This window comes from Rhinopithecus roxellana, chromosome 15 (genome assembly GCF_007565055.1).
Source record: "Rhinopithecus roxellana isolate Shanxi Qingling chromosome 15, ASM756505v1, whole genome shotgun sequence".
Lineage (NCBI taxonomy): Eukaryota > Metazoa > Chordata > Mammalia > Primates > Cercopithecidae > Rhinopithecus > Rhinopithecus roxellana.
In genome coordinates this window covers 64,904,552-64,921,962 of record NC_044563.1, presented here as the reverse complement: position 1 = coordinate 64,921,962, position 17,411 = coordinate 64,904,552, and the positions used below count along the sequence as shown (strand labels likewise).

General features: G+C 43.9%; 1 protein-coding gene across 4 annotated transcripts in view; it reads left to right on the top strand.

The window, feature by feature from the left end:
* The window catches only part of NTM (neurotrimin), a 973,960-nt gene that overhangs the window by 942,077 nt on the left and 14,472 nt on the right, over positions 1 to 17,411 (top strand). For 3 of the 4 annotated variants that reach the window (XM_030918742.1, XM_030918743.1, XM_030918744.1), the window contains 3 exons: positions 3,578 to 3,712; positions 6,006 to 6,126; positions 10,440 to 10,591. In XM_030918742.1, coding sequence (XP_030774602.1) covers positions 3,578 to 3,712; positions 6,006 to 6,126; positions 10,440 to 10,591 — 408 coding nt within the window. Of the gene's footprint in view, positions 1 to 3,577; positions 3,713 to 6,005; positions 6,127 to 10,439; positions 10,592 to 13,581; positions 13,618 to 17,411 lie in introns of all 4 variants that reach the window. The other variant, XM_030918741.1, reaches the window with a different exon arrangement.

The following is a 17,411-nucleotide window of genomic DNA, read 5'->3' as shown; positions in this document are numbered from 1 at the left end:
AGTGAATAGATCAGGGCTACTTTATGGAGGGCTTTGATAATAAGGCAGTAGAGTTTGTGTTTGATGTGACAGAAAAATAAGGAGCCATTTCTAGTGTCTGAAGAAGTGGACCATGATGAAGGGGATATTTCAGGAAGAGGAGTGTGTGATTTCCACCCGAGGATGCATTTTCTTTACAGAAAGAAAAAGCAGACTTATAATGAGAAGCTGTTGACCATGAAGAGTTTCTTTTCATAGGGTTTTATCAAGTGGTTTGCCTCTTCCCCACTGATGTCTCTTAACCAAGAATATCCTTTAGTACTTTAAAAACTATGCTTGCTTGATTTCTTTTTACCCAATATGCTTTGTAAGTTCCTCACACTGGTGATAAAGCACCAATCACTTCATAGCCACAGCACAAATGCTTTTAAACAAAAATTTTCCTTGTCTTATTAACTCTAGAAACTCAGATTTCAGTTTAGTGTTTTTGGGGGTTGGTTTGTTTGAGGCATCTCCTTTAAGAACCTGATTTCGGGTGGTTCAAAATTTATTTTGTTACGTATAAACTGACCAACTTTCTCTCTGGTTTTGCTGTATATGCCTCTAGTAGAGAAAAAGGGTGAGGAGAAAAGTGAGCATAATGACAATGAAAGCTTACATTTATTAAGCATATTACTATGTACAAGTCACTTTTTACATGCCTTACCCAACTTAATCAAAAAGTGTACATGTAATAACTGGTGAGCAATGAAGTCACTGTGGTTTCTCTGTGATTGCACATTTGGTCCAGGGAACATAGGAAGGTAGGATTAAGCCTCACTATTCTTGCAGGATGACTTGAGGAAAAATCTCCTTCCTCTGGAATTAGAAGAGCATATGCCTTCCCCAAAACTTGAGCCATCCAATGTCCTTTCCTACACAAGATCACCTGACATAAATATACAAAACTACACATGAATTAATGTGGCACCCATGTCCCCACAGAAAAACTGATGAGTTCTCGATTTTGACTGCCTTAATATTTGTGTACCTACATTTCAGTCCAGGTGTGTCATGCCCCAAGCAGGCCTTTCCATTTGGGTGTCCATATGACAGGTTGGCCCCTGCAAATCTAGCTGTGCCCACAAAAGAGCACATTTGAATTATGGAAGTGAAACAGATGCATGAACTTTAGCTGGAGAGCACAAGAGATCCAGAGAGCTTGTGCCTTTTTGTTTGTTTCCCTGCTTTGGTGATGTAATACACAGCTTCCCGGGAGACCTGAGGTCCCACCCGTCCCTGCTCCGACCCTGGAGCTCAATCCAGAAACAGCTGTCCAGAGCTAATTTATTTCCTAATGCTGCGGCACTGTTAATTTATAAATTACACTGGTAATTCGAGCTATTATTAATTTCAGATGGTGTAGGGCAAGCCTAATTAAAATATGACACCAATTGCCACACATATGTACCAAGGACTACCATTTAAAATTAATGGGAATATTAAGTGTGACACTGGTCTCCAAGATGCTTGGCACAGTAATTATAGCATTCTGGCAGGGAAAGCTCTGACAAATGTAAGCCCATGGTTGGTAGCAAATAAACAATGACAACACACGAGGAATTACAGATTATTCATTTAAAGCTCTTCTCAATTCTTCTATCCATTCTCAAATCAAGGTTAGTACCTTTCCCCTAAAGATGCGTATCAAACAATGTTAATAAAGGCTACTGAGACCGTTAGAAGTGTCTTACTGGTAGCAACTATGAGTCTATTTGGGTTAATGTTGTTTGTCGTCTTTATATCCTGGTCTTTTTGGCCATGTTTTCTACTTATGAACAGTTTCCTTCTTTGTCTTATGAATTTAATATCTCTTTCTTGTTTGTTGTAATGGACATAGGCTGTTCTTTTCCTCTTCTCTGTGTATCAGAGGCAAGAAACCTTCTGTATATACATAGTGTAGTTTGCATATGGCATGAAGATGTATGAAGTGCGGCCCCAGTTTGGCCTGCTGCTGGGCAGTGGCACAGACTTATCATGGCCAAAGAGCGCTGATCAAATGGAGCAAGGCAGTGGCCCTTCTTCACAAGACCATGGTCTTGCTGTTGTTGCTGTTGTTACTGTTATTGTGGTTATCTTGACAAAACAGTGACTTCCACACTGTCATGGAACACATACAATCATCCCTTACATACCACACACATCATCCCTTGTTGTATTGGTTTTTTACAGCTACTGTTTTCGTGCTCTGGGCCAGCAGAAACATGTGGCATTACAGAAGGGTTTTATGACCAGGAGAGAAATGTTCCTTTTTCCCTTTCTTGGGCCACTCATGTTAATACAGTTCTACACCCCCTGAAGCTGTACCTCCAGCCAGATTATAGGATTAATAACTAAACCAACAGGTGGGCAGCACACGAGAGTTTCAGAGTGCTTTCATATGTGTCTGTGTGTGAGTGTGTACATATATAGGCATGTTCGTGTGTTAGTCTAATAGCCCTGTGACCCTGTGAGGTATTAGGATTGTATGTATATTATGTTTGGGAAAATACTTCTCAATTGCTAGGGACAGTCTTAACTTATGCCTGTTGTCTGATAATAATCATTAATTACTAGCACCTCTTTCCTTTTAAAGGTATCCAGGTTTAGGATGCTGCCATTCTAATTACCCTCATTTAAGAGATAAGAGAGGATAACTTGGGATGTAAGCTCTAACTTTTGTTTTTCATTGTCTTTCGGCAAAGAAGCTCAGGCTCCGGTGCCTCTGGGAGAGAACTTTGAAATCTCCTCTAGCCCTTAAATATCTTGATCTTTCAAAAACTGAGTGCTCATGGCCAGACATCAAGCACAGAGTCTGGTGTGTGAAGGGTTGTTATTATTACTCATAATTTTTCACTAAAGACAATGAGTCCTGCGATGATGAGGGGACTGAGTGGATTTGCAGCGTGTCACCTGATGAATTTCTGACATGCTTACAGTTAGGCATCAAGCGCAGAGTCCCAGTGCTGATCTGTCTTTAGGATCTTGTACCTAGGAGCTCTAGCAGATCAAAGTTGAGCACGTTGATTTCTGCCTATCCAATTAATTGTCTGAGTCAGAAAACAGAAAGTTAAATTTATTATGTTAGTGTTTCTGCTGCCTTTGTGGTACATGTGTGCATGTGTGTGTGTAGCTGCTGGTGTGGCATTTTTAATTAATTTATGCTCAAGGATGTAGTCATAAACTTTATATTCAAGGCTCAGTCTAAGTGATACCTTGAGATCAGAAAGAGTTAAGGTGCATAACTTAGATCCCAGAGCACGACTGCTTGGTAAGATACAGGCAATGTAAATGTCAAAATTATTAATCACTTATCGGGACCAGTAATTCTCCAGGCACTGTGCTTAGTTCACTTAGAAACACAAACATTTCAGCTGTTCCACTGGGGAGCCAAGGAAAAGTTTGTGGTGCAGAGGTGTAGAAGAGACGGAGGAGGGATAATCCTCAAAATTCCTCAAAATCTGAACTTACAAGTGGCAAATTATCTGCAGACATAACCATTTTATACTTTGTTTTTTAAGTTAATATATTTGGTCTTTTTTTCCTTGTATTTCACCACATGTTACTGGTTTTTCCACAGCGGTTGGCTTTGTGAGTGAAGACGAATACTTGGAAATTCAGGGCATCACCCGGGAGCAGTCAGGGGACTACGAGTGCAGTGCCTCCAACGACGTGGCCGCGCCCGTGGTACGGAGAGTAAAGGTCACGGTGAACTGTAAGTGTTCTCACCACCACCCACCCTGCACGTGCATGAGGCTGGTCTGTTGTCACAGCCACCATCCAGAGCCCATTGGCACAGCCAGCTACTGACTTAGGGAGGGAAGAATGCAGCACCACTTTCCATATTCTGCTTTCAGGAGCAACCATTTCTGACTCTAGTTTTTGACACCTCAAGGTGTCACGTGTCACATTAAAAGAAAAAGTAGCTGAAAGTAACTGAATATAAAGCCAAACTTGACTTGCATGGCTGGGAGATCATTAAATGGCATTCAACTCATAATTTTTTAAACAAGTCTTCAAATCCAAAATTTTCCCATAATTTACCCATACAATACAGTTGTGCTGGAGCCTCTCACTGTCTAGACCAGACATCTCCATAATGAGACAAGAAACCATGTGCTAGAGTGTAGAAGGAAGTTTAGAACTTCCCTTGATGGTTCATCTATCGTATCTCATTATTTTACACTTAATAGATGTGCATGGTATACATACAAGTAGCTATGATATAGATCTTAGAGGATGTAACAATAAATTTGCTTATTACTAACAAATATACAGAATCCAAAAAGTTTGAAATGCCCTGTGTGGACCCCTCATTTCCTTTCTCAGCCTTCCAGATTCTCTCTGACATCAGTCCTACTTGAATTTCCTACCTCCTTTCACTCTTTTCCCTCTGGGTTCCTCATTATGTACCTTGACTTAGCTCCCTACAACATTCTGGAAGTTTTCTCTGCTGTGCACATTCCAGGAAGACTTAGGAAGAAATAGAACTCAATAACTAAATCAGCAAATGAAATGACTTTTCCCTTCAAAACTCGGGTGGGGTGGAGTTAAAAGAAGGATACTTTAGCTAGGAGAATATCCAGTCTTTAAGATTTAGGTTTGTGTTACAATGTGAACCCAGTCAATATAAAGCAGTTTAAGAAGCAAGGCAATAGGTATAAAAATGCTGTCATTTTAAAAATCATATCACAAGTTTTTACAAAGGGACTTAAGAGGATTTACAGTTTATAAAGATGAACTTAAAACATAAAGAAACAGAAGCAAAGAAAAAATATGCTTAGGAAAGTGAGTGAAAGCTAGGAAAACCTCAGCACATGAAATATTACCACAAGATCGCTCGGTGCAGGTGCAGAATTTGGCTTAGCCTTGCTAAAGCAAAGAGAGAAACATCACCTGCTTTAAAATTTATGTTGTCCATAAGATAAAAGCAAATTAGTTGCTTGGGAGAAACGCTGCTTTCCCTGGTATTGAGACCCTAGAGAAAATTCTCTTCAGGGTCTGCACAAATAGAGCACTTTGAGAGAGAGTCAGCAACATCATGTACAATATTTCTGCATTAAATAGAATAGCCAGTTTATTGTGGCTGTTTTTCATAATGCCCTGTAATATAAACTGTTAGAATGCGAAGGGTAGTTCAGGAAAGACTTCAGATGAATGCAGACCAAGTGCGTAGGCCTAGTGTGGTCACCTGCTCTGACTTGATTCAGGGATCTGTTTTAGAATACCAAGAATGACTCATCTGTATATCCTTCAGGCAATTCTCCTTGAATATTATTTCTTGCAACTGAGCTTTTGATGGGAATTGAATAGTTTGAGGTTATATACTTTTGGCAAGAACCTGGTGTGCAGAAATTCTAGAAGGCTGATTAAAGGAGCTGACTGTCAACCCTTGGAGTGTAGGGTTGATGGGCTGGCATCATCCTATGAAAGTTAAAAAGTTTAAACAGAAAAAATGCTTGAGTACATGGTCATTTCAACTCTGTACAGAGGAGAACAAAAGCAACACATGAAAGGAAGACCCAGCTTTTTCTTAGAGCAGCATCAAAAATATTTTTATTCTCTGGTACAATTTGTGTAGCAATTTTACTGTCTAAGTAAGCAGAGCCAGGACAGAGAATGAGAAACAAAATCAACAAAGGAAGCAGCCTTCTTCATTTTAAAATGCATTTTAAAATGCTGTAGGTCAGGTGCAGTGCCCTGTAATCCCAGCACTTCTGGAGGCCGAGGCGAGCAGATCACCTGAAGTCAGGAGCTGGAGACCAGCCTGGCCAATACCGTGAAACCCCATCTCTACTAAAAATACAGAAATTAGCCGGGCGTGGTGCCGTGCACCTGTAATCCCAACTACTTGGGAAGCTGATGCAGGAGAATCGCTTGAACCCAGGAGACGGAAACTGCAGTGAGCCAAGATCATGCCACTCGCATTCCAGCCTGGGCTACAAGTGCGAGACTCCATCTCAAAAAAAAAAAAAAAAAAAAAGCTGTGAGACATCTTCTTTCTGCAGATCCACCATACATTTCAGAAGCCAAGGGTACGGGTGTCCCCGTGGGACAAAAGGGGACACTGCAGTGTGAAGCCTCAGCAGTCCCGTCAGCAGAATTCCAGTGGTACAAGGATGACAAGAGGTAAAGCTTCCTTCTTTCCTATCCCACCCCCACCCCCATCTCCAGAAGAAATTTTTCCAGGGTCCTGATTCCAGACGGTTGCAAATGAACTCTATAAAATCCTCTTCTGAACTTCTCCTCTCTATAGGAGGCAAATGTGCAAAGAAGTCGTTTCTTAACATTAATGGATTTCAGCTGCGTTTTTAATGTCGTCATGCAGAATTATCACTGGCCAACCAACAGATCTGACAGGTAACTGTTTTTAGGAAAGCAAAATCGCAAAGGAAAGGCCACCAGGAGCATTGGAAGGCCTGTGAATTTTTTATAGGCCAAGAACATAACGTGTTCTGCCTGAAGCTATTCTTACCACATTCTCAGGCTTGCGTGAAGGAGTTAGGAAGGCTCACGGGGCCCTGGGAGTGGCTAACAAGTTAGCTGCAGCTAGCAGGTCTCCCCTCCTGTTCCAGACACTATCAGTAGCGTTGTATAAGAGTCCATGACCCAATTTAGCCCTCCCTTTGTGCCCAAGTTGTTCTTTTACTATAGGAGAAAAGAGAAGGGACTATTCCCTTCCTTCCCATTGTCACGGCCGTCGTCGGGATATTTGTTGTGAGTCACTGAAGATGATCATTTTGAGGTGTCATCAAATGGCATATCAGTGCAGGGATCAGTAGCTCAGGACAGCCAGGCACCATGGCAATTGCTGTTATCAAAGAGCCACTTTAAGGGGGATGAACAATGGAAAATGGCCAAGAGCTGCCTGTGTTCAGAACATTTTCATTTAAAAAGAGGTGGTGGTGTAGGGATGCAAGAGAGTCCTGAGGTGTATGTGGGGTGCAGTAAGAGCAAGGAGTGAGGGAGGCCGGGAAGCTGAGAAGGGAAAACACTGAAGAGGTCATTCTGAGAAGGGGAGCAGCGTGAGAAACCCAGGCCAGGGGCGAGTGAATGGCCGCCCACACTGTGTGCGCATCTTCGGCAGGCCCTGGCTTCTTTCCTTGTGAGGTCAGTCAGACACCAAAAGCTCTTTCTGGTCTCTAGATCGAAAATTGAATTTTGGTTAGAACCTTGTCAGTCAGTTGTAAGATTCACTGTGTCTTATCATAATCCTCCCAAATGAAAAGCAGTGTTTTGTTTTTTTAAAAAAAAAAAAATTAAGGACACATTCTGGCAGCTTCTAGTGAGGTGTATTATATTCATCTAGCCCATTTTACAGATGAAAGAACTAAGACACAAAGAGGAAAAACAAACTCACAAAGAAAAACAAGAAATAAGCTGGCTTTCCCCTTCTTCCAAGAAAGAAGAATCAAGCAGAATGGAGTGTGTTTTTCTGATAAATATGGTAACCTTACTTAGAAGTTCTCTTTCACTTATCCATTCCCTCTTTGACCTTCTTATTGTACAAAGAAGGAAACTGAGGCATAAAAATTAATTATTGAACCAAACCAAACCAAAAACCTGTTGAGCTATGGGGTCAGTTTCCAAATCTTCAGTTGTCTAGGTCTTAGTGAAAAGTCATCAGCAGCACCCTATTATTCCAATTCTTTATTGGAGAAAAATAGAAAAAGAAATATTTAGGGGAAAGCAAAATCTTGGAGGAAAGTAAAGCAAAAGTGGCCAATGGCGAGTAAAAGGATGAGAGAGCTCTCCTCTGTGCGGCATCTAGACAGCTCTCCCTGCCACCATTTACCCAGGAGGAGAGAGTGGGCTGGCAGGGCCAGGGATGGTCTTCAGAGGCCCCTGGCTCAGGCAGCTTTGTTTCTGTCTTTCAGTTCTTCTGATGGCCTCTCCTTTTCTCCCCTTTCCATTTAGTTTAGTCAGTTTTCCCTTTGCTGCACATGTATGCGTTTATTTCCAGTGTGCTGGCATGAGACAGGGCTGTCTTTCCTCCTGGTACCCAGCTCAGCTGCAGCATCCCTGCCTCTGAGGTCCTGATCACAGCCCATTGGGTCTGCCAGGCAGGTCTCCCAAGGCATATTGTGTCTGCCCTGGGGGAAGGCCGGCTCTAGCCCATCTCCCGTTTTCAGTGAGATGAGCAGACTTCCAAGGCAGAGTAAAGGGAACTGTGGTGAGGACAGGCAGCTTTCCCAAGAGTTAGGTAAGAAGTCTTCTGGCTACATGCTAGAACGACTCAACCGCACGCTATTGTGTGTGTTATCCAACAAAGGAAGAGGAAACGCTATACCTACGGAAGGCCACCCATCCAACAGGGGCATTGGCCAATGAAAAGCCCACAACTTTCATAAGAAACTGAGGCCTGGGAGCAGTGCAGGAGGGAGGGGATGTGTACCCGCCCAGAGAAGGCAAGTGTGTCCTCCCAGGAGCTGCAAAGCCTGCAAAGTGCTGCTGGCCCCCTGTGCTGTTTTTAGCTAAAGACATTTCAGAGCTGTCAAGCAGGAACCTACTTCCAGTTAAGTCTCTCCCAACTGCAGAGCTGAAATCTCATTCACAGTTTGGTTATGATGGGAAAGCTTCCTCCCCGTGGTGGAGGAATGGTGTCAAAATGGGCAGTGGGATCAATCAGCCTGACTTGCTCACAGAATCCTCCTGGTGAGTGGTATGGTCAGCACCCCCTAGAGGATCAATGTGTACATAACAAGCTGGAAATGTAAAAGTGGCCTCTGGCTGCACAGTCGGATGCCTCATTCCATTTGGACAGTGCTAGCATTTTAATGAAGTTGTGGACTCAGGCCAGTTCATTGCCCCTAGCTTTTGGAGAGGAAGGCTCCCAGAGGAACATCTACATAATGAAAAGCAAGGCAAGTCTGTCCAACCTATCTTGTGACTTCCCTGGAGGCAGATGTTGGGTGAGAACTCCAGCCAGAACCCGCCTCTCTTTTCTGATCAAGGTTACTGTAAGTTGCAGGAGTGGAGAAAATTATTCTGTAATCCCACAGAGACAGGTCTTCAGAAAAAGCAGCTGCCCTCTATGCCAAAACATGCTGTGACCCAGGGATGGGCAAGAGTCATCTATGTCTAACTCTATAGAAATACATTGTACTGATACCATTGTACGGTCCGCAAAGCATTTCCTCATCATTGTCTCAGTGCTTTACTTTCTCTTTCTGCCTTGAGTACTGTTTTTTTCAGTAGCATCCATTTGCCCCAAAGCATGTCCCCTGAATCTGTTCCAGTATGCTCCCACCATGACATTGTCTGCTTGCTATAAGTTGTGCTCCAGCCAGGCCCTAAACAAGAAACTTAGCTTTGTGTCCATATTCCCTGAGATCCTTCATCAAGAAGGGATTTTTGCCTCAAGAGTATTCATCTTTCCCATAGCATAGGATCAGCTTCAGGGCAAGGATTACAAATTGTTTCAGGGAAAGTAAAAGGTTGGCTTAAAGTTCATTCTAAGAAATGAACATTTCAGAATCTTGCAAAGGAGGGTAGGTGGTGTCCATGATTGCCATAGGAATTGCTGTTAACAGCCTCCTGAGTATTAAGACACATGCCTACTGACTCCAACAGCAGCTTTCTCCTTACCCTTTTATCTGCCCGGTAATAAAATCCATGGTTCTAATTAGCATACCTCACTTCCCCCAACTAACTCCCTGTGGCATTTCTTTAGTGGCCCCTAGACCAATGCAATCCTCGTGGCTTACTGGGCTGCCATTGTGGAGGTCAGGGAGACTGTCCTGGCTCTAAAGGGACATATTCTTAGGAACCTCTAATCCCTCCAGACTAATCCTCTGTAATAGTCTGGGCAGATCACTCCTCCCAAGCCCTTCAGAGTCCCCTGATGAGAAAAAGATGATTTTTCTCCTCTTCATAGCCAAATATTAAGTATTATCTATACAATGCCTCTGGTGCTTCAGGAGAAATTAGATTACCAGGTACTTGAAAAACATTTCTCTTTCAAATTCTTCAGGTGGCTCTTCTCTCAGAAGTTTGAGTTTTTCATTGGCATGGTTGTCATCATCACCATCACCATCTTCGTTGTCACCATCATCATCGTCAGGTCCACACTTCTGAGCACTTACTATGTGAATCACATTGTTCTGAATGCCACACAGCTGGCAGCGGGTATTTGTTGTGGTGTTGCTGTCAGGCTACAAGGCAAGGATGAGAGGCTAGGAAGATCAGATGTTCTGGCAGGAGTGCCCCTAGGCACATGTGTGAAAATCAAGAAACACGTGTCACTCACTGTGTGTGAACTACTACTGCCTTATGGTGTGGTTGAGTGGATCAAATAGTGGTTATAATGATGTCAGAAGCGGGGCAAGGAGAAGATCACGAATCCCGGGGCCTACCTTCTTCCTATGAGGACACATAACCATCTTGTTTTCTTCTTCTTTTTTTTTTTTTTTTTTTTTTTTTTTGGCTCTTGTTTCTCTCAGACTGATTGAAGGAAAGAAAGGAGTGAAAGTGGAAAACAGACCTTTCCTCTCAAAACTCATCTTCTTCAATGTCTCTGAACATGACTATGGGAACTACACTTGCGTGGCCTCCAACAAGCTGGGTCACACCAATGCCAGCATCATGCTATTTGGTGAGACTGTGCTCTGAGCTGGGCAAGAAGAGGGGAGAGGGTGCAGAAAGGGAGAGCTGGGTGGGAGGGCCCCTTAAGGCCAGCGTCAGAGGTTAGCAGGGTAGCAGTGGACACGGAGAGGGAGAAAAAAAAAGAGAGACACAGAAAAAATGGAGAGAGAGGAAAAGAGAGGGAGACAGAGAGACAGTGAGAGACAGAGATAGAGAGACACAGGGAGGAGGCAGAGAGAGACAGAGACAGAAAGAGAAAGAACAAGAGAGACAGAGACAGACAGTGGACATGTATACAAAGTAGTATATGTATAGTACATGTATAAAAGTAGATCTCAGAAGTGGGAAAAGGAAAACGAAAAAGAACGTTTATGTTTCATTCTATAATGGAAAAGATCCTGAGACGGGACAAAAAGACTTTGGAATGCCAAAAATGACATTGGATTTTTTTTTTTTTTCTCAGTGATGGCTCCTAAACTGACTCTGGGAATTGTAATTGGGTAAAATAGTCAAGAACTCAGAGGGGAACGTTTGCTATTTCAGTCTTTGCTCACTGGCTTAGTGTAAAATTTTCCCTTTTCCAAAACTGTTTCCAGTCGCTAGGATGTGAAGGGCCCCGCCTTCGTCACATATCTGGCTACTGTATTGATATCAGAAGCAAGTGAGCGAGCTCCCTTGTAAATTCTGATGCCTGCCCCTATGAGCAGAGAGCTGTGCAGAAGGGAGCCTGCCGTCCTGACGGTGCCACCAGGCAGGGCTCCAGGCCTCTCATGATGAATGCAGATTCTCCCTACAGGCCACAGGATTAAATTCCGGTTGGCTTTTGGGCAAATCCCTTCATACTCCATCAAGTTCTTTGAGCTTGAGATTTTTCACATCTGTTCCCCCAATCCCTCATGTTAACAAGCACTCTTGAATGTGATGGGGAAGTAAGGGGAGGCATTTGACAGATAATTTGCAAGAACACAAATTCCTCGTATTCTGAGAACTTTGGGATAATCCCACAACTCAGCCACGTGCCCTCGGTGATAGCGTATGTGGCTTGCTCCGAATCACGAGCCTGCTGCTTCACCACAGGATCTCTGCTTGCCCATTACATCCTCCCGCATTCTACCCGGCACAAATAGTAAAGCCAGCTTTATCTGAGAGGGCTGGGAAGGAGAAAGCCGCCCTTGATCCGCGAGCCAGTGGCTGGGAATGGGCAGAGCTGTGATTTGAGTGATTGATGTGTCTGGCATCTCTCACACAGGGATGATAAGTGCCCCTTGCATTTGTCAGGCCTTTTTGCTTTTTTGGCAGGCGTCTGTCCGCATGAACAGAGACCAGGATTAGGAAGGAACAGACCCCTCCTTCCCTCGCCTTGCAAATCTAAGGCTCCCCCTCAGTTTCCCATTAACCCCTCCCAAGTCCTGCTCTCTGCTCACAGCAGTCCTTGTCCTCACAGGAGTAGCCTTCTCCCCCGGTCCCCCACTTTGACCTACTGTTTCCTGACTTGGTTGCGTGCAGTGGTTCAGCCATTGGCTTTATCACGATTGTCTATTTCCCCAGCTTCTTCCCCTTAAGCCATCTCGGGATGAGAATAGGGAGAAGCAGCAAACAGTTCTCCTAAGAGTTGAATAGATGGCGTTTATGACAAGGAAAGCAGTGAAGGGTGGGTCATAAATATGCTCTTTTCAGCAGGCACACGTGTAGCAATTACAATGTCTACTTCCCGTGCCCCCCTGCCCTATGGGTCTATCAGCATCTGCCCTGTGCCTCCTTTGGGACATTTCTACCATTGCCAGCTCTCTGGAGTCCAGGGTTTTCTAAAAAGGACATGAAAAAGTGAGAGTATATATTCAAATATGTTTAGAAAGACTGGGTCACACCAAGATGAGTGGGGTACATGTGGGGATGTCCTTTAATGCCAGAAGTCTCAGAACCTTAACATTCTAAATCTCTAGGGGAGAAAAAGTTTGCAGCACGTTTCAGTCAGAAACCAATTTAATTTGTTAGCTTCAATTGAGAGATCATTCATGAGGAGCCCATCGCTAGAAATGCTGCCTGGGTAACATAGTTCTGTGGAGCTCGCAACCCCCATTCCTGTGTGAGATGAGTATTTGCAGCCAATAGTCCAGACGTTGTTGTGGCTCCTAGGTTCATTAATGAGGCTCATTGTCAATGAGGTCTTTTGACAAATATGAATTTATTAGGGAATTTTCCATGTCAGTATCCATTAAAAGCCAGCAAGCACACTTGGGGCAGGTTGGAAAGCAGCATGTACTTTTTGGTGAATACACAAACTTCTTGATGAAGTTTATTCTCCTGTGGCATTACAGAAAGGCAGCAAAATTATCATCATTTTGCCACCAACTTGTGCATAAACTGCACGCTGTCTCCACCTGGCCTAGACATTGAGAAGTGAGGAATTCTGGTGCAAGAGACCGTAGTCCGGCAGTCTGGGAATACTGAAGCCAGATAGGAGCAGGTTAGTCCTTCCCGTCACAAGCACCTGGTGTCTAAGGTTACAGGGCTTGCAGGGACCTCTGAGAGTTCTGCTCCGACACTCCTGAATCACGGTGCTCTGGGGAGCTTGATCCTACCATGGTGCCAAGGGCAAAAATTCCTGAACTTGGTGTCCTAAGATGAAACAACAAAGGTGGGGAAGTGGGAAACAAGTCTCTCATCCGGAAAGAAACTGTAGTCCTTTGTTATCCAGTCGGTAGCTTGGCTCAGCGTGAGCTAAGAGTGAATCTAACTGCACCAGAAAATGTTTGGCATAACCAGCTCCCTGCCTTCCCAGCCATGGCATTCAACATGGAAACATAAAGCATGTCAGCGTTTCTCTTGCCGCACCTTGTCCTACCGCCTTTGGTTTCTGTCTTCCTTGTTTTTATATATTCCCCCAGAAATGTCTGTGAAAGGCAGTATACAAACTATATGTGACAAATATATAGCACTGTATATAATATATGTGTTTGTTCTCATTTTTCTCTCCTGTGTGTCCCTCAACCGATTTAGAACTAAATGAGCCTACGAGCTCAACTTTGTTGCAAGGTCAGTATCTTCCTTGCTTTATGTTTTGTCTCCCCTTCCCTCGATCCCAGAGCCCCCCTTCCCCACTCCCTATCCCCTGCTGTGTATTACCTGTGTCTGTAAAGTGTCTTAGAGGATGTGGAAGGCTAGTGAAGGAGGTGACTGGGAGCCAGGGAGACTTCAAGCTCCCTTCGCTCTGCTCATCCCTTGCTCATACTCCCCCAGGAGGGCTGGGAGGGGGAAAGAAAGAAAAGTATCGTTAAATTATCCAAGCCCAGAGATCAGCACAAAGGCAAAGCGTAGAGAGTGAGTCTGGGACCCGTAGGAAGACTACTTCAACCAACTGAGCAGTTTTCGTGAAAAGGGTCTTATTGAGGGTCCCCTCAGCAGCAGAATCAGACACCAAGCACACAGTGATTCAGATATTCTGTCAAATGCATCAAGTGGCTCACGAAGTTCTCCAAAGGAGGAAGATAGGCATGGCGTTGCATGAGTGGTTGCCAATACACAGTGATTTCTAGTTGAGGGCTGGCATTTAGTGGTTCTTTGGTCTTGGGCAACTCACTAAGCCTTATTTAGACTCAATTTCCTCTTCTCTACAATACAGTTGATCTGCCTTATCCACCTTACAGAGTTGTTCCAACAGTCAATGGAGAATGCATATTACAAAGGCTTTGAAAACTCTGAGGTGCATGTTGAATCTCCAGACGTAAACTGACAGACAAGGACGCCCCTCGGTGGAACATCACAGGGTGTCCTTCACTCATTTCTCAGCCCCTTCTCCACAGTCCCTTTACATCCTCTTCCACTTACAGCCCTCCTCTGCGAATATCTCCTGCATCTCTTGCCTGTCTTTGCACATCCCTTCCAATTTTCTCACTAACCTAGAGTGAGTGACTCATTAAGACTATGACTAAGCATCCAAGCAAGCAGTGGAATAAAATGTGTGTCACGTGCACTGCTCTCACCCTAAGGACAGTGCTGACCACAGCAGTAGCCTTTCAGGAAGGCAGCTGTGAAGCCAGGGAGGGGAATGCTTCTCCCACCTTCCACCCCAATCCCCTGACCTCCTCTCCCCACCTCACCCCACACCACCCTGTTCATCTCTTCACATTCTGGCCTTGCAAACTGTCATCGGAGGATGGCTGTAGACTTTGGAGGTGGAGGGGTAGATGAAAAGAAATGCATTACATGGGAAGCGCTTGACAGATGAAAAAAAGCACCTTTCTCATGGAAAGAGAGAGGGCTGCATTACTCACTTAGTGATGTACAGCACCACAGTGATGAGCCACGAGCAAGAAAATGAAACAAAGAAATAGAAAGGAAAAGTGTCAATAGACTTACTCAGATTCAACCTATGATTCAACTTGTGTTTATTGAACCTCCATGTGAGTGTATTCACAGACATGAAATAGCAGTAGAAAAGTGGGTAACATACAGTACCAGCGAAGTGAGAGAGCCTGGAGCATGGGCATGCATTGCTATGGCTATGCTTTTGGAAGGACTGAGTTAGTTCTGACAACTGAGATCTTCATTCGCAGAGGAAATTGGAGCTTTTGAAACTCAGGTAGGGGCTTTTAAAAGAGAGTATTTAACGGAAGGTGTACTCAACTCACAGAGAGAACATCATCCCATACCAAAGTCAACCGCAGGAAAACCAACCAGAAACACAAACGAAAGCAAACGGGTTACTTTGCCTGGTCACTGAGCAGGGGACAAGGAGCAAGAGACATTATTTTTGGCCCCATCTGCTGAGACAAAGCTGGGCTGCTCCCTTCTCTCCTGTGAACTGATGACTCTGGGTGGAAGGCTTTCTTTGCCAACTTGCTGATTCTTTGGATGTGCTCAACCCCTCATCTCAGCAACCTTCTTGGGTGTAGGAGAATGGGCCAGCGAAGAAGACTGTGGACATCTAAAACATTCTGACCATTGGATTAGTGCAGTCTTCAGTAGAGCTGCTGGACTCTTGTACAATGAGAAATAATTTAGAGAAGACAGCCCTTGCACCTGGGCTCATTTACCGCACTCACATGTCATTCCCCCGCCTCGTTTGCTAGTCTTCGATGCAATAGAGAGCTATGTCTTTTCTCAGGAAATACCCTCCAAGTTATACTCACCTTGCCTCGGAAATACCAGGAAAGATTTATATGAATGCGTTGATTTCCACTGACAGAGTACACTTGGCTTTAAGAGAAGTTCAAAGCTATTTTGCTAACCAATATCTGGATGGACTAGAAGTATTTTGATAAGAGAATTTCGTTCTTCCTCAGCATTTTCTGCCACCATTGAAGTATTTTTCTGCTTCCCTTTTGCAAACAAAACAGATTGCATGTCACCTCTCCTATTAATATTTGGTGGTGCAGGACTCTCACAGTGATAAATAAGGACTCAAGGATGTTCCACCATCCCTCACTGAACTTCTGCACAGGAAAGTACAGTCAGGCCACAGTGCAAACTCAGCGGCTCCGTGGCTGTTCATTTTCCACCCACTCGCCCTTTGTCTTTTATCTTCTAGGCATTAAGTCAGATTTGATGGTATCAGTGGGCTGGGAAAGATTGGCTGATTAATGTCTGTAAACCTCACAGTGACCATCAAAGCAATTTATTAAAGAATAGGGGACTAAAGTAAACTCTGTATATCAGAAAGAAACTATTGCAGCAGAAGAGGTTATTAGTTCTTCCCTGCAGAGAATTAAAGACAGTTAATTAGGTCAAGTCATCCAGTAGTTAAGCATTTCTATGGTATGTGTGTGTCTAGATAACAGAAAGTACAAAAGAAACAAAAGTCCCTCACCCTTTTGCTAGAAGGTTTGCATATCCATCTTCACATGAAACCAGCCCTCCTCTGCCCATTGGAGCCAGACAACAGCCCTTTGCTTAACTGGACACTCGGATTCAGCCAAATTAGCTTTGCTGGCAAAAAATATAACTTTCTGGATTGAGCAGACATTGAATATTGACTTAGAGTTGGGGTGGGAGGGTTCTTTTCACTGTTGTTTTCTTCTTTTTTTTTTTTCCTCTTTCCCCCTTCCCCTTTCCTCTCTCCCTTTCTTCCTTCCTGTCTCCCTCCCTTTCTTCCTCCCTCCTTCCCTCCCTTCCTTTCTTTCTTTCTTCCTTCCTTCCATAATTCTTCTTTCTTTTCAACATATTTTCTTTCCTACCCTCCCTGACCTATTGTTAATGTACCATTAACAAAGAGATCAATTAAGTTTCAGTTAAAGCCTTGGTGTGGAAAATGCATGCTTGACACACTTGAATTTTCGGGGATTGTTTATGTTCCTGATAGTCAAGATGTTACTCAAAGACTTGAGCTTATGGCCACCATTAGCTTTGATGGCTCAAGCAAGGCTCCTGTTTCTGGAAGTGGGACACAACACACACTGGACAGAAGCATGTCAAGCATGGCACAGAGGACAGTACCAGCATGTCTTCTTAGTACCAAAGCAAGGGGGGTGGACTGGAATGAGCGTGATGGGTGTAGAGTATATACGAAAATATCCTGGCATTTCCACCTCATTGTGGTGGGGTAGAAGTGGTGTCAAAAGGACGCTCTAGTTGACCAGAAGGGTTGAACAGTTGTTGCCTGGAAAAGCCCAAGGATGAGTTCTAGCTAAAGTCAAAGATGAGCGTCAAATTGTTTTTTACTTATGAGGACACTAAAAAGAGTTGGCCATCTTTCAAGTAGTGTGTGTTGGAGATTCAGATGAAGAGGAAAAAAAACCCATCTGGATGGAATAATTAAGCTGAAGTTTTTGGGGGGGGTCTTTGTTTATAGAAAACCTCTGGTATTTCCAGCAGGAACTTGTGCTTTCAAT